Genomic DNA, 27719 nt, shown 5'->3' with positions numbered 1-27719 from the left:
TCTATATAGTGACTAAATCGATGTTGATGCTCAAACACTAGAGAAGCTAACCATACACAGCATTTCCACACAGATAATCCAACAGCGTTAACAATATCTGTAAAGAAGAAACTCAACTTCGGATATAATAAAAGAAAATGTTGGGGATATTCAGCAGGTCAGGCAGCATCTGTAACAACAGAAACTGAGTTAATATTTCAGGTCACTGACCTTTCACAACTGGAAGTGAGAAAACAAGTGTTTTGTTTGGGGGGGGGGGGTTAAAATAAAACAAAGTGAATGCTTGGAATATGGTGGAAACCATGGTTGTCCAAGTAATACAATTCCTTTTGCCACTATATATAAGAGGGGACTAAATGCCAGTCAATCTGCCTATAGGAACATGAACAAGGAAGTTAAGAGAACAAAATAAAAATGCAGGTAGTGTGAAACATAGAAAACAGTTACTGAAATAAAGGTAATGCTGAAAGTACTCAGCAGGTCAGGCAACAAGTACAGTGAGAGTTAATGTTACAGATGGATGGCCTTGCATCAGAACTGATCAGTTCCGATAAAAACAGGACAGGCTGGTTATATGAAAGTGTTGAATTTGACAGAGTCGCAAAAGCTGCAACATTCTTAGGAGAATCTGAGGTACTACTCCTTAAGCTTACACTGGGGAAAGGAAGGTTGGTCATTATAGTCAGTTGATCAATGCAGGAGTCCAAAGCCAGAGAAGTCAAAGTGGGAGTAGGATAGAGAATTAAGGTGAGTGGCAATTGAAAGATTAGGGTCACTCTTGCGGGCTGAATGGAGGTGTTCAGCAGTCATCCAATCTGAGTTTGGTTTCTCTAAGACAGAGCAGTGTTAACAGTATTATCACTAAGATTTCATTAATCGTACTGTAATTATTAAACAGTGAAACAAACATAAAGTTGCAAACATTTTCTTCCCCGATGATTGAGCAATTGGAGATGACAAATTAGAAGAATCACAAACATTACACAATAAGTGTACTGAATATTAAATTATTTTGGGTTAAATATCAATTTCCTGCAGTATAACATTGCCTATAATTTTAAAAGAGCAGCCTTTTAATCTATAAAATACTTAAAATGTAATATTAAATGAACTGAGGATTTCTCAATAAAAATTGCCTAGTGCAACAGACATATCTTCCCTACCTGTAACATCAGTGGGAGAAGTAATTTAAGAAGTTCATCCTCCCCTGGTCGGATCTTCTCAAAGCATTCAAGAACCCAGGTCAGAAACTCATGCCTGTCCAGCATTCCATCCTACAGCCAGAGCAAAGAAACAAAGAGAACACAGATATATCTAAAACCAAGTATTGCAGGACGCTGAAATCTGAAATAAAACAAAATAAAATCACGGAAATACGCAGGTCAGATAGCATCAGTGGAGAGAAAAACAAAGTTAACAATTCTGATTGATCTATTAGAATTGGAAAAATTTAGAGGCAAAACGAAAGTAGAGGATGGGAGAAGGACAGGAGGGGATGAAAAAATAAAGGCAAGTCTGTGATAGACTGGAAGGCAGATGTATTTAAATGATCAAGGGAGTGATGGAACCTGATGAAAGGTGGTATTGTGACTGGTGAATAATAAAGGCAAGTTTGAATGAAGTGCAAATAGGAGATGAATAAATGAGAGATTACCAGCAAAAAAGATTAAAAAGCAATAACCAGTGTTGGAAGAGTGAGATTTGCTGATTGCCTGTAATTGTTAAACTCAGGTATTACGTCTCATTATGCCCAATTAGAGGATGAGGTGTCTCATAAACTGGCATTTGGTTTTGTTGTAAAAGTATAGGAGCCTGACAAAAGAGAAATCAAGGTGGAATTGGAAAGGAACTTTCCCAACTTTGATGAAAGATCATTGACCTGAAATGATTTCTCTCAACACTCACAATATTTCCAGCAGTTTTATTTATTTCACTCAGATAACACCTTCCAGTTTCTTTTAAACCAATTTACAGTTTGCCTCCATTAATTAAAACAGTGCTTTAAATGAATGGAATGAAAGACTAAACCCTTCTCCAAGACACAGGCACATAACCCAGATTAAATTACTTTTAGATCATTGAGGAAAAATGCATTCTTAGTTCATCTCTGGTTGCCCTAAATGAATTACTCATGAGGCCCTTCAAAGGCATAAAGTTAGTGTGAACTTAAGTTACAATCAGACAAGGTAGAGATGATATGTATTTTCCTTAAAGAATACTACAAGTTTTTTATGGTAACTTTCATTACCATTTGCTCTAGTGCCAATCCTAAAATTACAAAAATTTATTGAATTCAATTATACAACTTTTCATGGTAGAATTGGAGTCAGAAGAAAAGAAGCCTTTCGTTAACTGCATTATATACAGAAACAAATTTTCTTTTTCCCATACTCTTTTCTGTAGTAGATTACTACCATTTACAATGATTAATATTATATTAAAGGAAATGTACATAGTACTCTCGCCAACTTCCCTTCATGCAATTATAATGTTCCCCATTACCTGAAACATGTAAAGAGCCAGCTTTTCATTATATTCCCACTGTTTCATGGCCTGCTCCACTTCAGGCACTGTGGGAGGCACTGGTGTCCCACTGTTCTGTGTTGAAATCAATCGATAGGACTCAGCAATCTTTTGCAGCTGTTCCCAAAGGTACTTTGTGATGATCTGAGTCCATTCTGCAAAAGGAAATTGATCCTCCTGAAGATCACTCCTACAAATTTCTCACCTTACCATTTAGGCTAAAACAGATTTAAAAATCAATAATAAAATGGGCCCCACAGGATTCAGAGCATCCATAGTTCCTCTGGAGTTAGTGGAAGACAGCCAAATTGAGAGCCATGGACAAAAAAAGGAGTTACTCAATCTACTTTCATGTCTCCCAATTGGTTATTTCAGAACATTGGCAAGTGATAATTTTGAAAAGCATACCAAAACATAATGCTGTAATTATCAGCACATTCTAGAACTCCAGCTTTGATCTGGAGATGGAGGTAGATTCTCACAATATAGTTCGTGGTATTCTATCACACAACTGATTACAATGTTAAAACCAGCATTAGAGTCACTAAGAAGGAGAAAGAAAGAAATCAGTGAAAGTGCATGATTTTTTCCTGCACATTAAACTTTAATAAAATGTCAGATTATATCTCCAACATGGTATGCTACTAACGTGAAATAAAATTAATTATTGATTTAATACTCTTATCAACACAACTCTATATCATACAAAACAGACATCAAATATACTCATTCATTTCACATATGAAACCCACACAAAGTTTTATTGTTAACCTTACCTATACAGGGATCTATTACATGACGTTTCTTCATCTTTGTTTCTGTTATAGCCGCATAATAGGCACACGTCATTTTTATCAGCCAAGCTGCTCTCATTACTGGAACTGAGTATTTGGCCAGATAGCCAAACACTTCTTCCTTTTTACTAAATATAGGCACCTGAAATAGCATATAGGTCAAATTAGATCTTTTTTTAAATAATTTTTTCAGCAAAAACTCTGTTACAAATTGAAATAAATCCTACAAAACATTGAACTCATGAACTGAAGATTGGATATGGAGCTTTGGTTTGCTAGGACAAAAGCTCAATGACTTTTTTGTGAAAGAATGTTGAAAGAAGAGAAGGCAATGCTTAGAGAAAGCAAACAGTGCTAGATTGGGAGAAAAGTGAGCTTCACTTACCTCCCTACCGAAGGTCAGTGACCCCACTCAAATTCATGGGGCTGCACTCAAAACACTAGTCATCAATGGTGTGACATTAAGATGCCAGACACAAGGTACATTCAGTTCCTCATCTCAGTATGATCAAAAACCACTATTGGACTCAGTGCTGAAGCCAGAAATGGAGTGAAGAATCTTACAGAACCACTAGCCAAAAAAAATCATAAACTAGACAATATGTTACTGGTTGTATACAATAGGTTGCCAAATAGAGCAAAGGAGATAGAGCAGCAAATTTGAAGGCAAATTAAAGAATGATGCAAGATGCCTATCATCCACACGATGGACACACCAAGCTATGGAAGTCCAGCAAGATCAACCATATCCAATAGAGATAACTGCAGAAATGGCTGGACCTTTTATGATAATTCCAAGTGGGGAGAAGTGCTGGCAGTGTAGCTATACGAGAAGAAATACAGTGGTATGGTCTGAATACAGATAGAATGGATACAATTAAAAGTTTGGCAGACCTTAGTATAAGACAACTTACTCTTTCCAGGTGCATTTTTTTAAACTGGAGTTCTGCAAATGTTGAGTTTAAAAAGACAACACAAAAACATGGGGATTGTTAGAACATGGGGATTGTTAGGTTAATTGGCCACTGTATAGCGTGTAGATAAGTGGTGGGATCTGGGCATAGTTGATGGGAATATGTGAAGAAAATTAAAAATGGGTTGTGTACAGGGAACTATCGTGGACCTAGGGGCAAAAGGCCTGTTCCCATACCATATAACTCTATGACAGCTACTACTGATCAGTCACCTAACTTTGATGGGGGGGGGGGGGAAGGTACTGTTAAAAAGTTTAATAAAGGGTAAAATCATTGGTTCTTGGAAAAGTCTGGTTAATAAGTCAGAGTCATTACAGGTTTGTTAAAAGCAAGGTGTATTCTCCTGGCTTGATAGAGCAATAAAGAAAAGAGAGGGGATCAATGAAGCCAGTGTTTTTGTTGAAATGTATATGTATTTTCCAAAGGTATTTAACAAAGCATAATATAACAGACTTGTCAGCAAAATTAAAACCCACAGGATTAAAGGAACGGTCACAGCAGTTACAAAATTGGCTGAAGGATAGTTGATAAAGAATTGCTTGTCAGACCAGTGAAGAGCAGCATTCTCTTGGAATTAGTACAGGGCCACTGCTCTTTTTGATATATATTACTACCTTGGACTTGAGTAAAGGGGGCATAACTTCTCCAGGTAATACAAAATTTCAAAATATCAGTGAAGATTTTAGCAACAGACATCAGGAGGCTACAGCTGAGTTATTTACAAAATTTAATGAAAAAAGTGAGGAGTGATATATTTTAAGACATAAGAGCAGAATCAGGCCATTTGGCCCTTCGAGTCTGCTCTGCCATTCAATCATGGCTGATTTATTTTCCCCTCTCAAACCCTTCTCCTGCCTTCTCTCTGTAACCTTTGACGCTCTTACTAATCAAGAACCTATCAACCTCCCCTTTAAATATACCTAATGAATTGGCTTCCACAGCCATCTGTGGCAATGAATTCCACAGATTCACAACCCGCTGGCTAAAGAAATTCTTCCTAATCTCTGATCTAAAGGGATGTCCTTCTATTCTGAGCCTGTGCCCTCTGGTCCTAGACTCTCCCACTACTGGAAACATCCTCTCCAAGTCCACTCTATCCAGGCCTTTCAGTATTCGGTAGGTTTCAAAAAGATCCCGCCTCATCTTTCTAAACTCCAGCAAGTACAGGCCCAGAGCCATCAAATGCTCACGTGTTAGCCCTCTCACTCCCATGATCATTCTTGTAAACTTCCTCTGGACCCTCTCCAATGTCAGTACATCCTTCCTTAGATATGGGGCCTAAAACAGCCCACAATACTCCAATTGTGGTCTGACCAAAACCTTATAAAGCCTCACCATTACATCCTTGCTTTTATATTCTGGTCCTCTCGAAATGAATGCTAGCATTGTATTTGCCTTCCTTACTACTGACTCAACCTGCAAGTTAACCTTTAGGGAACCCTGCACTAGGAATTCCAAGTCCCTTTGCACCTCCGATTTCTGAATTCACTCCGTTTCGAAAATAGTCTACGCCTTTATTCCTTCTACCAAAGTGCATGACCATACACTTCCCTACACTGTATTCCATCTGCCACTTCTTTGCTCATTCTCCCAACCTGTACAAGTCCTTCTGCAGACTCCCTGCTTCCTCAACACTACCTGCCCTTCCACCTATCTTTGTGTCACCCACAAACTTGGCCATAATGCCAGCAATTCCTTCATCCAGATCACTAACATATAATGTGAGAAGTAGCGGACCCAACACTGATCCCTGCGGACCACCACCAGACATGGGCAGCCAACCAGAAAAGGGCTCCTTTATTCCCATTCTTTGCCGTCTGCCAGTCAGCCTATCTTCTATGCCAGTACCTTTCCCATAATACCATGGACTCCTATCTTGTTTAGCAACCTCATGTGCGGCACCTTGTCTAAGACCTTCTGAAAATGCAAGTAAACAACAACCACTGACTCTCCTTTGTCTATCCTGCCTGTTATTTCCTCAAGGAATTCCAACAGATTTGTCAGGCAAGATCTCCCCCTAAGGAAACCATGCTGACTCCAGCCTATTTTACATGAGCTTCCAAGTTCCCCAAAACCTCATCCTTAATAATGGACTCTAACATCTTAGCAACCACTGAAGTCAGGCTATCTGGCCTATAATATCCTGTCTTTTGCCTCCCTCCCTTCTTAAACAGTGGAGTGACATTTGCGATTTTCCAGTCCTCCAGAACCATTCCTGATGCTAGTGATTCTTGAAAGATCACTACTAATGCCTCCACAATATCTTCAGCTACCTCTTTCAGACCCTGGGGTGTAGCCCATCAGGTCCAGGTGACTTATCTACGTTCAGACCTTTCAGTTTCCCAATCAACTTCTCCTTAGTAATAGCAACTACACTCACTTCTGCCCCAACCCTCTCAAATTTCTGGCATGTTACTGGCATCTTCCACAGTGAAGACTGACGCAAAATATTTAATTCAGTTTACCCGCCATTTCTTTGTTCCCCATTACTACCTTTCCGGGTCATTTTTTAAGCAGTCCAATGTCCACTCTTGCCTCTCTTTTACTCTTCATGTATCTGAAAAAACTTTTGGTATCCTCTTTTATATTATTAGCTTCAATGTTTCATCTTTACTCCCCTTATTGCTTTTTTTTTTAAGTTGCCTTCTGTTGGTTCTTAAAAGCTTCCCAATCCTCCAGCTTCCAACTAATTTTTGCAATACTGTATGTCCTTATTTTACCTTTATGCTGTCTGTGAATTCCCTTGTCAACCATGGTTGCCTCATCCTCCCTTTAGAATGCTTCTTCTTCTTTGGGATGAACTGATCCTGTATCTTCTAAATTACTCCCAGAAACTCCTGCCATTGCTGTTCTAACGTCATCCCTGCTCGGGTCCTCTTCCAATCAACTTTGGCAGCATCTCTCTCATACCTCTGTAGTTAGCTTTACTCAACTGTAATACCGATACATCCAATTTTAGCTTCTCCCTCTTAAACTGCAGGGTGAATTCTATCGTATTATGATGACTGCCTCCTAAGGGTTCCTTTATCTTAAGCTCCCTAATCAGATCTGGTTCATTGCACAACACCAAATCCAGAATTGCCTTTTCCCTAGTGGACTCAACCATAAGCTGCTCTAAAAAGCCATCTCAAAGGCATTCTACAAATTCCTTCTCTTGGGATCCAGTACCAACCTGATTTTTCCCAATCTACCTGCATATCGAAATCCCCCATGACCACCATAACATTGCCCTTTTTACATGCCTCGTCTATCTCCTGTCGTAATTTGAACCCCACATCCTGGCTACCATTTGGAGGCATATATATAGCTTTTTACCCTTGCAGTTTCTTAACTCTACCCACAAGGATTCTACATCTGCTGATCCTGCGTCACTTCTTGCTAAGGATTTGATTTCATTTTTATTTTGCAACAGAGCCATCCCACCCCCTCTGCCCACCTGCCTGCCTTTTTGATAGGATATGTATCCTTAGATGTTTAGCTCCCAGCTGTGATCTTTAAACCACTACTCTGATGCCCACAGTGTCATACTTACCAATTTCTAACTGCACTATGAGCTCATCTACCTTATTTCGTATACTGCATGCATTCAAATATAACACCTCCAGTCCTGTATTCACCACCCTTCTTCTCAAATTTGTCTCCATGTTGCCTAAAGTTAAATTTTTATCCCTTTCTAATCTTTCTGTCTCATTCTTTATTCTGGAAACTTCAGTAACCTCTCCTGCACTCTCCTTCCCTTTTACTTTATCTATATTTTTCCAATCTGTTGAACCCACCCCTTTACTATTTAGTTGCTGATTTTGATCGGAAGAAAGAGGATAAGTAACATGAACTAATGGGATTTCTTAAGGGCATGTGGGAACAAGGAAGTCTGGAGTAAATTTACACAGATCTTTGAAGGTGGCAGGAGAGATCAAAAAGGTTGCCCAAAAATGGAATTCTTGGTTTTATTAATGAAGGTAGAGAGAGTACAAAAGCTACAAGTTGTTCTACCTGGTGTTGGTAACAGTCACTTCAACTCTTCTTTCAATACTCAAAAGTGTGTTTTCTCATTCAAAACTCAGTATTATTGTGCTTAAACTATAACTATTGAAGCACCTGTGCTTTAAACAAATCAAATATTAATGCATCTTATGCAAGTTGGTATCAAAGAAAGCTTACCTTTTTTGCAAGTTGGGTTAGTGGTTTGGTTCCAGCCAGATCAGTAAACCAATTATGTATAGAAGGCTGGGAACGAGCCGTGACAAGCCAGAAATTGTCTTTTTGATTAACCTGAGGCTTCCTTCTGCCAGTATCTGGGAATGTGTTACATCTCAATTTCTCAGCAATTATGCTACTGAAGTACGAGCTGATCTGCAACACAGTTGAACAGAGATTTGAATGGGCCTTGCATCACAGGTACACATTACAGCTAACAGGAAAATTTGCAAAGTGGTAGTAATGTATGAAACCTTGAATGACAATATAAAAAAAATTCTTAAGATTCTTCTATGAATCAGGATTAGTTTACATTACTGCCTCTCTAACCCATAATACAAACTGAAAGCTCTCTTATAATTTAGCATGCTCAGCACAACTCTCACTCATGGTCAGAAAATTATGCTCCAACACGAGACCATTAACAAACAATCTATGTTGAAACTTAAGCACAACATAAAAGGTGCACAATATTATTAAGTCTACCAAACTTTAGATGAGATTAAAATCCAAGATCCTTTCTGCCTGTTCCTATTGTTGAATGTCAAAAAATCCATGACTATTCAAAAAGAGCAAAGGAGCATCCTGGCCAACATTTCGCCTACAATGATAATGTACAAAACAGATTGACTAGTTAACTATTATTCCCATTAAATAGATTAACAAATATTGTGAAAGACCAACAATAGAACTATTACTGCTCTGTTTGCCTATATTACAAGGCACTGAATTTCAAACAAAAGCCAACAAGTGAATATGAAACACTTCACAATGATTTTATAAGTAAACAAAGATTTTATTTAAATAATTTGTTTGTCAAAGAATAAGCCTCTCAGTTCTTTAACATAATAACACATTGTGCACCACAGAAGCCTTATCAGATTATCTTCTTCCTAAGCGTCGAGGATAATTTGCCTACATTACAGTTCTGTGGGCTCCAAGGTGAGTGATAATGCCATTGCGGGACTCTGCCTCTGCTGCAGACTTAAATTAAATTTTTTTTTATTTTTTTAATATTTTATTTACAGCATGGTAACAGGCCCTTCCGACCCAACAAGTCCACGCCGCCCATTTTAAACCCATATTAACCTACCCGTATGTCTTTAGAATGTGGGAGGAAACTGGAGCACCCTGAGGAAACCCAAGCAGACACGGGAGAACGTACAAACTCCTTACAGACAGCAAAGGGAATCAAACCCCGATCGCTGGCGCTGTAATAGCGTCGCGCTAACCGCTACACTACCATGTCACCGTGCAGCAGGAGGCACCTGATAGGGCAGTAGACAGTTAGGTTGGGAGGTGACATCTTTTACACAGGGCTTCCGTGTGCTCCCAAAGTATAGACTAGAGGTTCTCAACGTCAACCCAAAATCTCTTTCACCTTGAGTAGCAGTAGGCCAGGGATCCCCAGGAGCAGTTGAGCACATTGCAATTTCTTAAGGTAGCTTTGTGCACATCTTTAAATCATTTCTTCTGTTCACTGGATGATCTCTTGCCATGACAAAGCTTGGAAGAGGTTTCAAAAGTCTGGAGTGAGGTGATCCATACAAAGCAGCCCAAGTCAACTCAATGTAATTTGAGCTTCAGTGCTGGGGATGTTGGCCTGGAAAAGGACAGTGAAATTGTTTTGCTTATCCTGCCAATGAATTTGGAGTATTTTGCAGACAGTGTTGGTGGCATCCCTCCAGTGTTTTGAAGTGCTTGTTGTGAGCAGTCTAAATCTCAGAAACATATAGGAGTGCAGGGATCACTGCTGCCCAGGTAGCTATTGACATTTCGTCAGGATTGAAGCCTTAAACTTCAAACACTCTTTTCCTCAGACAGCTAAAGACTGCACTGATGCACTGAAGGAGATGGTAAATTTCCTCATCGCCTACCCTCACTGAAATTTGGCTCCTGAGATATGGGATGTGTCTACGTGGATGTTTATTGTCAGAAGGCAGTGTCATACAACAGGAGTCAGGTGGTAGAGGATATTTGTTTTGTGGATGTTATGTACAAGGTCCATCCTCCGGTATGTATCAGCAAATGAGTTGACAGTGGCTTGGAACTTGGTCTTAAATTGCATGCATATGTAAGCATCGTCCATGTACTGCAGCTGAAATACAAAGGGATGAACTTGGTTCTGGAGAGGAAGCAATATAGGTTGAACAGTTTGCCATTCATCTTGTAGGTCAGCTATAATCTAGTAGCAAATTTGTTGAAGGCAAGGTGCAGCACTGCAGCAAGAAAGATTGAAGAAAGTATCTAGATGATGATGCAGCTTTGTCTCAGACCAGCCTGAACCAAGGCTGCGTCTGTTGTGGACCCACTGTTTGGGATAAAAGCTTGGATACCATCATGCAAATATAAGATAGAGACAAATTCCTGAGGCAGACAAATTTGAGGAGGATGGCCCACAGTCCCCCTCAATTAACTGAGCAAACACATTTCAATGAGGTCAAAAAAGGCCACGTCAGTGTTGCTCCCTGCATTTCTCTTGCATTTGGCATTTCTTTCTTATCTTCAGTCCTGAAGAAGGATCCTAACCCAAAATGTTGACTGCCTGCTTTCTCCACAGATGCCGCCTGGTCTGCTGAGTTCCTCCAGCATCATAATGTTTTTCATCATTGAATTCTACAACTTAAATAAATTCCTTTTTTGCTCTTTCTGTATCAGAACTGATCATTTCACTGCCTCACTTTCAATGTTTGTATCAGAACCGCTCATTTCTGTTGCAAGTCATCCATCATTAATATTGGTTCAATTTTTCTCTCTCTGCTAGCAGATTGACCCATTTGAAATGTCCCACAACCCTGGACTTTGCAATGTTTATGTTCCTTTGTTTGTATTTTCACTCTCGAACTGCCCTCTTTTCATAGCTTCTGTTCATTTTCTTTCTCTATAACTGCCCCTATTAATCCATTAACTGATTGATACTACAACTTATCCCCAGAGTAACTCTGGCCTCATGTTATCAGAGATATTCAATTTGTCTTATCCATATCTCCCCACCCTTAAAACTAACTTGTTTTCTCTCTTACCTAGCTCTGACAAGGTGTCTTCAACCTGAAATAGTGACTTTTCCTCTGTACACTGTCTAACCTGCTGAGTGTTTCCAACATTTTTTAAATGTCAGATTTCCAGCACCTGTGGGGTTTTTTCCCTGATTTTCACACGGGTACTATAGAAGCTTCAAAAAATTAGAATTTTAGTGTTAGCATTTCCTCTGACAACCACACACACATTCTTATTCACTTAATGTTTGGTCTCTTGAAGATTTTCTGTTTTATTTTCATTTGCAGTATTAGATTCCCTTAATCTAATACCTCCAGCATTACAATAAAAGTTCAGTTCTTACAACTACAAGGAATTTACCTTTGCTATGAAACTTAATTCATGCCACATAAATAGTCTGCTGGGGGATAGAAAGGTGCCTCCATCTCTATCCCAAGCCACCACTCATGCCTGCCAAAGTTGATCTTGGTATACTCATCATGTATCACCATTTATACTCTAAGGTACTTACTGCACTATCCTCTTGATCACAATAGGATGGAAACAAAAAATTATTGAAACAACATTCTCCCAAAAAGTGAACTTGCTACTATAAAGCTTTTACACTGGAATGTTTGTTCTTTGTTTACATTTTAAGTGACAACCTTTGAGAGTAATAATGAACACTACACCGATGACCAGCTTCTCTTTTACAACATTTTCATTCTATTTCTGATCCCAACCTCACCAAAAAAGATTCTCAATTATAACATTCTCTCTTTACCCCTTATATCATTGGGCCAGGACATTCGTCGCACCATTGGCTGACTGCTTACTTGACAGTAACAGTTGTAATTCATGCTGCTCAACAAATTTTCAGTGAACCTGATAAAACTCCTGGTGGACTCTTGCAGCCCCTCCCACATGCAAATCCAACCCATGCTGATCTCATCAGCATGGACAGTCTTAAATGCTCTTCATACATGCACCCAACTGCAACCCCGAAGAAAAAAAAAGTTTTTCAACTTCTTCACAGAAAATACCTGACAGTTTTTTTTCTTTATATGTAAAAAATGCAAACATTGACACTGAACAAGTATAGCTGAACTATAGCAAGTTGGCAAATGACTTGTTAATAGGGCGACTTGACAGCTCCAAGTCAAATTTGATCTCCATGGGAAAAGGAAACAGATTATTTCAACCATGCCCAAGAGAAAAGTCATTTTACCAAGAGATTTATGAAGCATAGGGAGTGAAACTAAATTAGATGCAGGACACTGCAAAGTTATTTTGGAGAACAAACTACAGTGTGTGAGTGGGAACTTGCTCTTAACATTGGCTAAGGTTCTTGGGTGTTTGCTTGATACATCACTTTGATCCTGAATACATGCTCCACAAGGTGCAGAATCCATCTTTTTTTTCAGAAAGAGTTCACACCAAGTGAGATATATAGCTGCTGGTCAGACACAATACACAATAGTTCATGTAAGCCAAGTATTGGCACTCACATTAGGATGCTTAAAGATTTACACAATCACTTGGAGCCAAAAAACAAGTGCAACTTGATGAATAGCTACAGTGGACAATGGATCCTGTGGAGAAGAGCAAGTATGATTACAGACATATGTATTCTGGTGTGCATGCTATTATTGTGATCAATGCTGAGTATTTTAGACATTCATGAGAAATATGACAATAGTTTAGAAAGGGCTGTTGGACCAGGACCTGAAATTCTGATTTGGGCTTCATACGTAGAGCTATAAATGTGAAATGCAAATGGCGCATGATACCTTACACAAGACAAATATTAAAGTCATAATGCGACTATTCCAGATTAAGCATACGAGGTTTCCAGATGGTTTATCAACAGAATATTGAGAGGTGTTTTACCACAGTGATTCAAAATGCTGACAAAGTTTCCAATTTACAAGTTCTTTTGATAAAAATCTATTGACTTTATTTCAAAGGCAGATGAGGGAAAAGTAGTCAACAACTATGTGTAACCAAAAATATTGAGTGCTGGTTAGTTCACATCACAACTTTGCACTGCTGGAACATTAACTTATGCTGTCAAAGGTTTTCTTTACTTCACCACCCCAACATTTCCTCCCTTCATCCTACTCTGGACAACTGAGACCCAGTTTGAGTTACAGATGCCATTCCTTCCTGAAGTCTCACTCAGCTAGAGGCCATTCAGTGGTCTAAGTGTACCAAAAAGTCTGAGCAGAGTTTATATTATTTGCAGCAGAGGTCATGCATCAACACAAAAGCCAGAGGATTCCAGTTTCGAGCTAGATTTCATGCAACATGCTTCACCAGCAAATGGGCAGTCTGAAGTTTGAGGGACGGTGATCAATATATGCCTCCACCAAGCTGCCCAACCTGAAACGTAGTAAGTACCAGCAGCAGGTCAGATATCCTGGCCCACTATCAAGTCGTCAGTCATAATGCATCGCCTTTTGTTATTCAGCCTTGACATTGAAGATGGGGTATGTTCAGAGGAGACTTTGATCAACTACAAGAGAAGCTTACCTTGCCAGGATTGAAATTGACATTCTTTGCACTACCATGTTCATCCCCAGACACTGCAGGCTGATTGTTAAAGCCTTGTTTGACATTCAGTGCTGTCAGCTCATCCTGAAACAAAAGGAGGACCATTACGTCAAGAGTTTCGCTGCTGACACACAAAACTATAAAACTGACCTGAAGCAATATGTTTTACTGCATAAAATGATAATCAAGTTATCTTTAATTTTATGATTCCATATTGTGCTCTTTGTAAAATGATGCAACTTTGAACGTGTTAATTTACGAATACAAAAATCCCTACGAATGCATTTGCAATTATTCAGAGACACAAGGTTCCTTTTTCAAAGTGAACAAGTCTTTCAAGGATCTTTGCATCCTTCAAACCTCTCAAGGATATCAAATTTGACCGTTTTTACAGTCCATTTGATTATGTACAAAAAGTAAAAAATTTATTATACATGACTTTTAAACATCTGCTTAACTTTTGTATCCTTCATCTAATCTACCAATAGTGTTTTATTTTGTAACTCCAGAAAAGTTACCATTAAACAAAATTTCAACATCTAATGTTACTATACTATATCAAGAAGACACCACCCACCCGAGTCTCCCTCTTCTCTCATCGGGTAGAAGATACAGGAGCCTGAAGGCACGTACCACCAGACTTAAGGACAGCTTCTACCCCGTGATAAAGACTATTGAACGGTTCCCTTATACAATGAGATGGACTATGACCTCACGATCTACGTTGTTGTGACCTTGCACCTTATTGCACTGCACTTTCTCTGTAGCTGTGACACTTTACTCTGTACTGTTATTGTTTTTACCTGTACTACATCAATGCACCCTGTACCAACTCAATGTAACTGCACTGTGTAATGAATTGACCTGTACGATCGGTAATCAAGACAAGTTTTTCACTGTACCTAGGTACAAGTGACAATAATATACCAATACCAATCTTTGTAATCTCAGAAAATATATCCACCTCCATGTTCAAAATCAAGATTGAGAAATAATTAAGAAAAATATTATACACTACAAAATTACTCTTATAGTCTGTGTTTTATTTATATTAAATTCTATAGTTAACCTAAAACTGCCATGTGTCTGTGCCAAAGGTCACTGCAGTAATCTCCACAACCAGGCTTTAGATTTCTTTTATCAATTTAAACTGAAGACTCAACATTACTTGTTTTGGTAGCATGGCCTCTTATGTCAAGCTGACCCCAAAACACCAGTATTTTTGTGCAATTTGAGACAGTAAGATGTCAGAAGCAAAACAGAGTGGAGGAAAGGCTGTGGAAGAGATTAGTGCCCTTTCAGCTCATTTTAAAAGCAAGATTCAGTACATTTATTTGGAAGATAAATGGGTAACTGTGTACCTTCTGCAGTAAAGCACTCTTTTTAATTGTGCAATAGAATGAATATATTCAGCTTCACTTAACCTTAATAAATGGCATGCATCTGCCTTCCGTTCAATAATTCACACTTGGCATACAGGTGCAGGATTGGGGCCTTGGCCTATAACATTTAAAACAAAATCACATTCCCAACACCAAGCAAATCCATCCCAGAACAAAACAAACTCTCTCACTTCAACTCTCCCATTCAAATCTTAACCCTAACCTAAAGTCCAATTAGTGGTAAAGTTCCAAAATAGAATAACCTCGGGAAACCACCTTTAAAAGAGCTACCAAATCCCCATCATTTCACACTGGGAAAAATAAACAGAACTTGGAATTAAACTGAACATGTGGTTTGCAATAATAAAGTAACAGCTTTATTCGAACAAATTTTTTTGAAACATTTACAGTTTTTTGCTAAATTGTTAAATTGTTTGGTGGTATGTCAGTGGAACCAAGCTCTTATCCTTAAGATTATTTGGAACAGGAGATTAGACAGGATCGGAGATTATACCAGTGAAATCCTATTTTAATAAATTACATTTTAACCCTTGTGTGCAAGACATTAAACAAGGTTTTCAAATACAAATCACTTGACTACTGTGTAATGATGAATCTGCCTCATCTTAAATCTACAGAAAGAAATCAACACATTAAAGTAAGTTGGTTTGAGTATTTAACAACTTTGAATAGTTACCCAATAAACAAAACCCATGCTAACTCAGTCTTTCATTGATAGAATAAAAACACATGGGGTATTTGGCTTATAGTGCCTGTTTGCTTGATGATGTAGCATCATCCTTAATATTACACATCCTGCTTTTAGTCCCTAACCCTATAGATTCCTCAAACTTTACTTATTCAACTCCCTTCTAAAATAATTTGTGAAATCAATTTCCATCACACTTATATTTAAATCAATTGGAGATCTGAACATCACACAGTGTTCCGATCTCTTCCCCAATTGATTTAAATATATCACAAACACTTGTCAGAGGGACCAGCTTTCTCATCATGAAAGCTTCTATTAGGTTACTCCCAAAAACCTGTGTCAAGGAGAACATTCCTAATGTTTCCAATCTCACTTCACAGTTGAATTCTCTCATGCCTGGTAATAGCCTCTGCACCTAAATGGCTTTAAATCTTTCTTGAAATATGGCAGCCATAATATTCCAGCTCTGGCTTAAGCAGTGATTTATAAAAAGAATCTAGCATAATTTCTTTGCTTTCTGCATTCTACACTCTTATTTCTGACAACCTTATCGACACCCTGCTACTCCCATTAGGGATGCGTGTCTCTACATTTTTCAAACTCATCCCATTTATAGTATTCTGCTTTTCCATTTTAATCTTCCCAACGTATATCAATAGATTTCTTTACCTTGAATACTATCTGCCGTGCCACCCTTTTGTTATTCTGATGTCTGCACTCATCCTCATCACCATCTACTACATTGTCAAGTTATGTATCTGCAGACAATTCTATAATGATGCTCCATGTATTACAACTGAAGAGTAATGAATCCAAAACTAACGCTTGGGGAAACACCACTGTCCACCATCTATCTCCATCCAGTTTGAAAAGTATCCATGCATCAACACTGTTCCCTGTCATTGGGTGAATTCTGTATCCATACTGCTGTTTTCTGCTTAATTTCAGTTTTTCATTATAACAAGTCTCCTGCATGGCAATCTGTTGAATGTCTTTCAAGAATCCATTTCTACATCTACTGCTTTATCTTCCTATTCCATAAATAACTCAATCACATCAGTCCGAACAATTTTCTTTTAAAAATATTGGCTTTTCTTAATTAACCCATGGCTTCCCAAATGAAAAATCATTTTGGCATTGATGGTCATTTACAATAACATCTTCACCACTATTAAGTCAACTGATCTATAGCTTCCCAGTTTACCTCCATCCTCTTTCTTCAATAGTGGTAGCATTTAGCAACTCTTTGGCACAGATTCTGTATCCATGAGGATCCAATTAAATGTTTCACTTCAAATATATCAAAATTACACACGTCGAGGATTCAATTCCAAAATGTGAAGTGCTGACATTATTTCAAACATTGGGTTGAGTCAACAGAGTAAGCAGCTGATAAATTTTCAATTTAATTTTACTCTTTCCATTAATTTTCAGGCTTACATTTACGAAAGCTCAAGCAACTTATATAAATAATTTGACATTCTCGTGAACATCTTCACAAACTCTTCCTGTTATCTGGCAGTCTAGAATCCCCAGCAAGTTGCTATAAATATGACTTCCCACCAGAGATATGCTCAGAGTTACTTAACCCTTAATGAGAGTTCAGAATGGACAAAATATAAATCTATCCTTTAAAGCAATGACAGATTAGTTCTACATTTTGAAAATGTTGTTTACTTTGAATAGAACTCTGGAAGAACTCAGTGGGACAAGCAGCATCCGTGAAAGCCAAAGGTGTACATTGCCAATGTGGCCTCCTTTACATTGGAGAAACCAAGCACAGACCAGGCAACCATTTTGCAGAGCACCTGAGCTCTCTCTGTAAAGGCTGTCAGGAGCTTCTGGTTGCAGGTCTTTTTAATTCTTTCCCACTTCCACATGGACCTGTCAGCCCTCAGCCTTCTCCATTGCTACGGAGAGGCCAAACCCAAATTGGAAGAACATCATCTCATATTCCACTCAGGTAGCTTACAACCCAATGGTATGGACATTGAATTTTCCATTTCAGGTAACCCATGCCCCTACATGCATACTCAATTGTCAACCTAGATTTCTTCTTTCTTTGTCCATCCCCTCTCCCACCTGATTCCATCTGCCCATCCCTCCCACCCCTACCAATCACCTTATCTGGTTCCACCTATCACAGATCAGCCTGTCCCACCCCTCCCTCACACCGCTACATAATGTCAATCTTTCCACTTCCCCATCAGTCCTTTTACAGGGTATTGCTCGACCCAAAATGTTGGCATACACTTTTTGCCTCCACAGATGCTGCTTGACCTGCTGAGGTAATCCAGCATTGTTTTTTTGTTTCAGATTCCTGCATCTGCAGTCTCTTTTGTCCTCAACTTACTTTGAGTCTTGACGTTTTCAGCTCCTTTTTAAATTGATGCATTTGAATTTTTTTCTCCTCCATTGCATTACCTTTTTCTGCTTTTATCATTTCACTGCAATACCAAGAGACAGCTACTTCGCTCAAAATTCAATCTTTCAATTAGGATATCAAACCCCTGTCTGATCAGATATATATGAGATCCCATGACACTGTTGAAAGGGCAAGGAATTCTCCCACTGTATTGGCCGCCTCAACCACCATCAAAACTGATTAACTGCTCTGTTATGTACTCTGTTGGAAAAACTAGCTGCTGCGTTTATTAAAAATAAGTGACTACAGGCAGTCCCCAGGTTACGACAGGATTCTGTTCCTGAGAACTGTTCCTGAGGTCGGAAATGAACAAATACAGCAGTGTATGGGAGGTTCACAGAAATAGCTGTGATGGGAGAATGAGCTGGGGGAGTGGAAGAAAAGGCACTTGGATTTGCCCTGTTCCCACACAGCAGAAGATGCCTGCAGCAGCCAGCAAATCCATTCCCATCCACCCTGTCAAAGTCTCCAGAATACTCATTCATATGGACGGGCTATCCTTAAGTCGGGCGTTCTTAAGAGGACCTCTACACTAACTAATTGGCTGTGAATCACTGCAATGTTTAAGAACAGAATCAGGTTTATTATCACTGACATATGTCGTGAAATTTGCTGTTTTGTGGCAGCAGTACAGTGTAAGACATGAAGACATAAAAACTACTATAAGTTACAAAAACAAATAAATAGTGCAAAAGAGGAATAACGAGGGAGAGTAAAAAAAGAGGAAAAACAAGTAAATAACGAGTTAAAAAAAAGGAATAACATGGTTTCATGAAGTGTTCAGAAATCTAATGGCAGAGGAGAAGCAGCTGTTCCTGAAACGTTAAGTGTGGGAAATAACATTACAAACAAAAGTACAAATAGATCATGTGGTCCCCTCAAATCTGCTCATCCTTCAATAAGACTGTGGCTGATCTTCTACTTTTCCTACCCTATCCCCATATCCTTCATTTCCCTTTGTTCCCATAGACCTACCAACCTCAGCCTTGAAAATAGTCAATAACTGAACACCCACTTCCCCTGGGGTAGAAAACACTAGAGATTGACAACTCTGAGTAAATAAATGTGCCCTCATCTCAGCCTTAAAATGGTCCCTATGAGGTTCCACTACATTTCAGCATCTACCTTCAAAATCTTGGGACATTTTGAGGTGATTTTGTCCCCCCGCCAAAGCTAGAATGAATATAAATTAATCACATTCAGTCATTCCTTACAGGAAAACCTCTCACTATAGAATTTAATCTGATGAATCTGCACTACCCAGCTTTCATGGCAAATAAATCATTCCTCAGGTATGGAAACCAAAATTGCGTAAAATAGTTCATAAATATAGGCTTATTTTTCCTCACACACCAACTCTTCCAATGAGAAATTTTCTGAGTCCTCAGTTCACCATCAGCAAAGGCTTTGGATTTTAAATGTACACTACTGTACTCTGAAGTTCCTTTCACTCACCTATCCACTTTATTTGGACAGCTTTTCCAAACTCAACTCTTCAACCAAGCTTAAGGCCACCTCTTAACTCTCCCTGGACTCGTGGGAATAAAAGAGTATGTCATTTAACCAGTTTAAAAAGTGAATTCATTCATTTCTCTGATGGCGGTTGAGGGGAGATTGTTGGTCAGTGCAATGAAAGAGTTTATTGCCATACCATTACTGACACTGGATGCGCTAACATATGTCTGATCAGGTAACATATTAAACCAAAGCCCCAGCCTAGCTGAAAGATTGCATCTTTAGAACGTAGCACTGAAATATTCAAATAAATAATGTGTTCAAGTCCAAGACTGATCTTCAGCATTCAACTAGTACATTGGAAACATTCTATTGAATACTTAAAGGTTCTGATATAAATTCAGTAATGCTACAATCTGTCAGTTACTGGAATACTAGTTATAATTGTCCAGTACAGGAATAGTCATGTGACAGGTGTAGAAGTAACAATAACATAAATGAGTGTTTCAGCAGCAGTAGAGGAACTTGGTATAAAACACCTACCTGCAAGACATGCATGTTACTTGGTAACATAAATCCACTTATACAATGTTGCAAACACTTCCCTCTATACATCCTGATTATCTATGTAGACATATTTGAGAAGCTCATATTGAAATCAAATGTGCTGTATAATTTCAACTACAACTTTATATATTTAATTAACTAAAGTTTTTTTTTTAAAAAGATTTTCAAATCTTATTGAATAGGAAATAAGATGTCTTCAGTGGTTTCTTGCTCCCGTGTTGTTTTGCAGCTTTCACCATAATCTTCCAAATCAGTGACCAGATAACAATATCAGTCACTTATGAACTATTCTCCACGTAAAAGATGTCTGAAAATGTTACCTGTTACTTCGGTAAGTACTAAACCATATTTGCAAATTAACGATCACTCAGGGTCTAAAGCTTTTAATATTATGTATCAAAATTGAAACATTTATCTGAATGTCAAAGTTCAAAAGATTCTATTTATTTTAATAAAAATATTTAATGATATTTCAGCTTCTACCTTATTGGGGTTAATCTTATTTGGAAACCAGTTTTCCAGCAATACAATGCAGTTCACGGCAACTGCAAGTAAATTCATATAGATCTTTTGGAGAAAAGCACAAAGCATCCAAATTAAAAGCGTATCTTTATGAGCCATGTAGCAAAAAGATAAACCATGGAATTTTTCTGTAAATGCTGACACTGGGTAATGTAATATTTAACTACCTTATTAATTGCCATAAGAATATATGCTATTTTGTGCAGAACAACATATTTCCAATTCAGGATTCACTCTAGGTTTAAGTCCTGGAGGTGATCTGAAAATTTCCTGCAAATATAAAAGGTACTGCTTATCATATGTCTTTCATAATCATCACTGTAAGGAAAAAAAATGCCAGGTAGTACAAAAAAATCTACTTCAGACATCTCCCCTAAACTTTCCTCCTCTGACCTTAAACTGATGTCCTCTGGTATTGGTCATTGCAGCCCTGGTGAAAAGGTGCTGGTTGTCCACTCTATCAATGCCCCTCAGTCTTATACACCTCTATCAAGTTTCTTCTCATCCTGTGTCGCTCCAAAGAGAAAAGCCCTAGCTCACTTAACCTTTCCTCATAAGACATGCTCTCTAATCCAGGCAGCATCCTGGTAAATCTCCTCTGCACCCTCTCTAAAGCATCCACATCTTTCCTTCAATGAGGTGACCAGAACTGAACACAATATTCTAAGTGTTGTCTAACCAGAGTTTTATAGAGCTGCAACATTACTTCATGGCTCTTGAACTCAATCCCCCAACTAATGAAGGCCAGCAAACCATACACCGTGATAACCACCCCATCAACTTGCGTGGCAACTTTAAGGGGTCTATGGACATAGACCCCAAGATCCCTCTGTTCCTCCACACTGCTAAGAATCCTACCATTAACCTTGTACTCAGCCTTCAAGTTCTTTCCTCCAAAGTATATTACTTCACACTTTTCCAAATTGAACTCCATCGGCCACTTCTCCACCCAACTCTGCATCCTGTCTATATCCTGTTGTAAGCTACAACAACCTTCTACACTATCCACAACAACTCCAACCTTTGTGTCATCTGCAAACTTACTAACCCATCCCTCCACTTCCTCATCCAAGTCATTTATAAAAATCACAAAGAGCAGAGCTCCCAGAACAGATCCCTGCGGAACACCACTAGTCACTGACCTCCAGGCAGAACACTCTCCATCTACTACCAGCCTCAGCCTTCTGTGGGCAAGCCAATTCCAAATCCATACATCTAAGTCTCCATAGATTCCATGCCTCCTGACTTTCTGGATGAGCCTATCATGGGGAACATGGTCAAACACCTTACGTCTATTTCCACCACATCCACCACTCTACAGAGGTGTAGAGATAGTGATATTTAAATTTCCAGGTCATATTCTAAGTGCTTTATCAAGGCTGTGCTCTCATTTCAGGGGTGGGAGTCTGTAGATGACTTTTTAAACTAAAATCATCGAAAAAAAGCTGTAGGTACTGGAAATCTGCAATAAAACAGAAAATGCTGGAAATACTCAGCAGGTCAGGCAGCATCTGTGGAAAGAGAAACAGAGTTAACATTTCAGCTCCAAGCTCCTTTGCCAGAAATGAGAAAGACAGAAAACACATTGGATAATATGAATAATGGAGGAGGGATGCTTGGAACAAAGAGAATATCTCTGATAGAGTGCAACCAAATAGGTTAATATAGCAGTTAGAAGCAGAACGTGCTTCTTTGCCTGTGTAATGTGTTTCTGATAGCAGGGCTGTCAAACATGCTTAGCAGCCCAGACTATACTAATGGAGAGAGGAAATCTGAGCCAAAGTCACAGGCAGATGACTAGCAGAAATGGTCAGTTCTGATGCAGACAAAAATAAGAGCAAGTCACCTGAACTTGAAGCATTTGATATAGAGTCCAGAAGGCTGCAATGTGCCCAGAAACATGAAGTGTTGTTCCTCAAGCTTGCTCTGTGCTTTGTTGTAATTGTACAGAAGACCAGAGATGTATGGGTCTGGAGTCTGTATAAACTAAGGCTCTATCTGCCAATTCCCTGCTTCAGAAAAGCATTAAAGCTCCCACTGCAGCATTAACCATCTTTTTTCCTATTCATCATCACCTTCCAAAACCTCCAGACCAGATGTCATTGCCCCATTCTGCTTTGTAAGCCACATTATGTTTTACATCAAAGTTGACAATATCCAGGCCTAGGGCTTTCTTGGACAATTTAGAGGATTTAGAAAACAGTTTTACTTGATCTTTTTAAAACAAAGCATGCATAAGTCACAAGCAAATGAATAAAACCTACAAATAGACCTTACCATTATCCATATTATACTTACTCTGTTATTAGAAACTGTCATTATGATTCTAATTAAGCAAACTTTCCAATTCCGATAGAAGACATTACTGGAAGATGAATGCGCAGCTATAAATTATATTTAAAGATACCTCTCCTGACTGTTACTTGGTCACCTGAAAATATCAGAGCACTTGGAAACATTTGTGTGTTCAGAAAGGACTTCTCGCAACATGATCAGATGCATGGAACTGCTCATCAAGCAGCTTAGTTCCTGAGTGAAATGCATTTGTTGCAAATTTATTCTCAGTCAAAGTTCAGCATTGAGACAAATAACCTCCAGAAATTACTGTGAACCGAGGCCCTTTGGAATTTCCTCTCCCATTTTCACCCATTTCAACTGTTGATATTGACTGTTACTGGGGTGCAGTTCAGACATACAATCCACTAATAAATAATCAATATATCAGTAGGCTATTCAATCTATTGCCTCATTTATATCAATTCACAAACCATCATTCCTACAGGTTCTGAAGAATGGCAATCAAAGATTGAACTTGAAACCAATCAAGTTTGTGCATGCTAGTCTTACATAAGCAAAGCAGACACCTGAATCACTTGGAAAGCAACACAATTCTACATAAAATGTTTGAACATTTTGATCTTGGCCATAGCACCAAAATATAGCTGCAAGTTTGGGCCTCAAGCAGTCGGCTGATAACCTATTTAAGCCAGTGCATTCCAGAGAAGTAGAAAAACAAGCATCTTATATCATCAAGGCATTAGAAAACAAAAGGACAAAAATACCAGTCCTAGATCGCCATGCAAGAATTAAAGAAATACTACTCTGACTGCGTAGGCATTCACTGATTGATTCAGGATGATACCCATTGCATTCCCCTCAGCTTAACTGGTCAAACCTCCTCAGGAGCCAATACACACAGCATAAACTATGTGTAAAATTTGACTGAACAGGAGAAAGAAATAATGAATTTTATCATGAACATATTTCTGCTTAAAGGAATCAATTTCTTGAACTTGTGTACAAGGTGTTTCACAAAAGAAAGACACTAACATTTCATATATCAATCATTGCGTTTTCAGGTTAATGATTACTCCCACAAAACTGTTAAGTTTATATTTTGTTGTTTTTTTATGTCCAAGTGAATGCATTCTATTTGTGAGAATTCAAATTTGCATCATTGAAACATCACCGTAATGTGGATAGTAATGAATGACAGAATTCATTAACAGCAGATACTTAACACTTATCTAGATTATAAAATTTGTTTTGTTTTGTTTAATTGTAATGTGACATTTCTAGAGTATGTACACGTGGAGTTAAACACAGAATGCAAAAGTTGTCGGCAGTGGTTCCTTGCTCCTCTAAAAGGTATGCTGTTTTGCAACCTTCACCATAATCTTCCAAATCAGTGATCAGGTAACAACATCAGATACTTATGAGCTATTCTCCATGTAGAAAGTGTCTGAAAATCTCACCTGTTACTTTAGTAAACAAATATCAAGTCATATTTACAAATTAACAATTATTCAGGGCTTAAATGGAATACAGCACATGGAAGTGTGGGGTTACGCACACTGGTAGGGAGGATAAAGGTGTAGTCTATTTTCTAAGTGGGGAGAGAATTCAGAAATCAGAGGTGCAAAAGAACTTGGGAGTCCTAGTTCAGGATTCCCTTAAGATTAACTTGCAGATTGAGTCAGTAGAAAAGGTGGCAAATGTAATGTTAGCATTCATTTTGAGAGGACTAGAACATAAAAGCAGGATATACTGCTGAGGCTTTATATGGCATTGGTTAGACTGCATTTGGAATATTATGAGCAATTTTGGGCCCCATATCTAAGGAAGGATGTACTGGCCCTGGACAGGGTCCAGAAGAGGTTCACAAGAAAGAGCCCAGGAATGAAAGGCTTAATGTACAAGGAGCATTTGATGTCCCTGGGCCTGAACTCAATGGAGTTCAGATGGATGAGGGGGGGAATCTCATTGAAACCTACCATATACTGAAAGGCCTGCATAAAGCGAACATGGAGAGGACGTTTCCATTAGTAGGAAAGTCTAAGATCCGAGGACACAGCCTCAGAATAAAGGGACGTCCCCTTAAAACTGAGATGGAGGAATTTCTTCAGCTAGAAGGTGGTGAATCTATGGAATTTGTTGCCACAGAGGGCTGTGGAGGCCTAGCGGTTAGCGTAATGCTATTACAGTGCCAGCGACCCAGGCTCAATTCCAGCTGCTGTCTGTAAGGAGTTTGTATGTTCTCCCTACGTGTCTGCGAGGGTTTCCTCTGGGTGCTCCAGTTTCCCCCCACGTTCCAAAGATGTATGGGTTAAGAAGTTGTGGCCATGCTATGTTGGTGCCGGAAGCGTGGCGACATTTGCGGGCTGCCCCCAGAACACTCTGTGCAAAAGATGCATTTCACTGTATGTTTCAATGTACATGTGACTAATAAAGATATCTTATCTTATAGGTTCGTAATTGGTAAGGGGGTTAAGGGTTATGGAAAGAAGGTGTGAGAAAGGGGTTGAAAAAAATATCAGACACGATTGAATAGTGGAGCATACTTGACGGGCCAAATGGCCTAATTCTGCTCCTGTACCTTATGGTCTAAAGCTATTAATATAAAGTATCAAAATTTAAATGTTTAATTCAATGTTAAAGTCCAAAGATTTCAATTTTTTTTATAAAAATATTTCATGATATTTCCACTTCTACCTTAGTCTCACCTATGTGTTCAAATTAAACTTAATTTCCATCTGAGATCATTAAAAATTGGACCTTTTACCTCCTAGTTTGCTGTGTAAAAATTTTTCAATATGATTAGCTATTCAGCTTGCTTGATGACATCAGTAATCCCCCAGAACTGACACCCTATGTTGAGATAGAGGAAATTCACAACATAGAAATCAGTCATTTTCTTCGAGATCAGAGGTAAGCATTGTTACCTTATTGCTGATCACAAAGTCCAAGCCAGTACATTAGTTCTGATTAAAGATCATCAACATGAAACATTAATGTTATTTCTCACAATATGATGCAAGTGTTGTCTTCTTGATTTGATCTCAATACCTCAGTTTAATTTTGCCTAACCAGTACATTCTGCGGGAATGATTAATTAACATTTAGGCCCTATCATAGTACCAAAATTAGATTTTGGATCCAATGTCTCTATAAACATTAATAATTGTTAATAGTTGGGAAGTTATACAAGATTTGCTGCTGTTGAAAATAAAGAATAATGACTAGATACATTTACGTGGCATTGCTAATGGCATCTTAAAATACTTTACACAAAGAAACAACAGAGCTTTGGTTTGCACATTTCATAAAATTGGAAAACAAAAACTGTAATGAAACAAGGGTACAGAGTAACACGGGCTTCTTGGAGAATTTGAAAAGCAAAAGGTTAGACCAGGATACAAGGAGGAAATGTTAGTTGTCAGATTCTGAAGAAACATCCATCAATAATGAAACATTGAGGTGACAAAATTGCACATGGAGGTGTCTGGTCAAAAAACCTCACATAACCAAACTGGCGCAAGGTAACGGAGCAACTTGAAAGCAAGAGCTTCAAAGTCGATTCGTCTCGAGTGGGAAGGGCAATTATGCCAATGAAACTTGGAAAGAATCTGAGTGATGAGAGTGCTGGGTTTTGTAAAGTTGTGGCACAAATCAAATGTTTATAAATTGTCGTAATTTGTGGAGGATAAAGAGGTTATAGTAGAGAGCGAACATAATGCAAGCATAAAAGTTTAAAAGTTTTAAAAAGTATCAACTTTATAATGAATAGCAAACACAGTAGCTACCACGTCTTCCGTAGCTGGAAAATTTCTGCGATCTTATCAATGATGATTATCCATATTTAACACATTATTGATGGGTCGACCCAACAGTTAAATGGGCTGTACACCGGCACCCCCTCCCCCCGGCCCGGGCTCTCCACTCTCTCCCACAGAGGCAGTAAGACCAGCCAGGGGGTCGGAGCCCTACAGTGTGAGAGCAGCTATCTACACGTTGTTGTTGATGTCTGCGGGGCTGTTCTAGGCCCAAGTGTGGCCAGAGACAGAGACTGTTTATTGTTTACATGGACGCTGCTCTAGGCCCGGCTCCCTCACGCCGGCTTACTTACCCCGCCGGCCCGGCTGCTTGAATGAGTGAATGGCCGTCCTCCCCTGGAATCTCTACGATTTTTCCTACCTCTTTCTGTTTGGGGTCCTGCGGGTAAACGTCTGGCGGCCCGAGCCGAGGCCTTTTCAACGGCCTATGCTCATAACTCAATATCCCGAACGCCGCCATCTTTGGGAAACCCGGCTTCACCCAGCGAGCGGCGCCGAGTATTGGCGGAAATTACCGAGTCCGAGC

General features: G+C 38.9%; 1 protein-coding gene across 2 annotated transcripts in view; it reads right to left on the bottom strand.

Annotated features, from left to right (window-relative positions):
- The window catches only part of med12 (mediator complex subunit 12), a 128914-nt gene extending 101251 nt beyond the window's left edge, over positions 1-27663 (bottom strand). For both annotated transcript variants that reach the window (XM_052020734.1, XM_052020736.1), the window contains exons 1-6: positions 27555-27663; positions 13997-14101; positions 8453-8644; positions 3300-3459; positions 2503-2678; positions 1164-1274 (exon numbers count right to left, since the gene is read on the bottom strand). In XM_052020734.1, coding sequence (XP_051876694.1) covers positions 1164-1274; positions 2503-2678; positions 3300-3459; positions 8453-8644; positions 13997-14101; positions 27555-27653 — 843 coding nt within the window. In that variant the 5' untranslated portion in view covers positions 27654-27663. The remainder of the gene's footprint in view (positions 1-1163; positions 1275-2502; positions 2679-3299; positions 3460-8452; positions 8645-13996; positions 14102-27554) is intronic.
- Positions 27664-27719: the final 56 nt, after the last annotated feature.

Source organism: Pristis pectinata, chromosome 8 (genome assembly GCF_009764475.1).
Source record: "Pristis pectinata isolate sPriPec2 chromosome 8, sPriPec2.1.pri, whole genome shotgun sequence".
NCBI lineage: Eukaryota > Metazoa > Chordata > Chondrichthyes > Rhinopristiformes > Pristidae > Pristis > Pristis pectinata.
The sequence above is the reverse complement of the archived record's forward strand: the minus strand, read 5'-3'. Positions and strand labels throughout refer to the sequence as shown.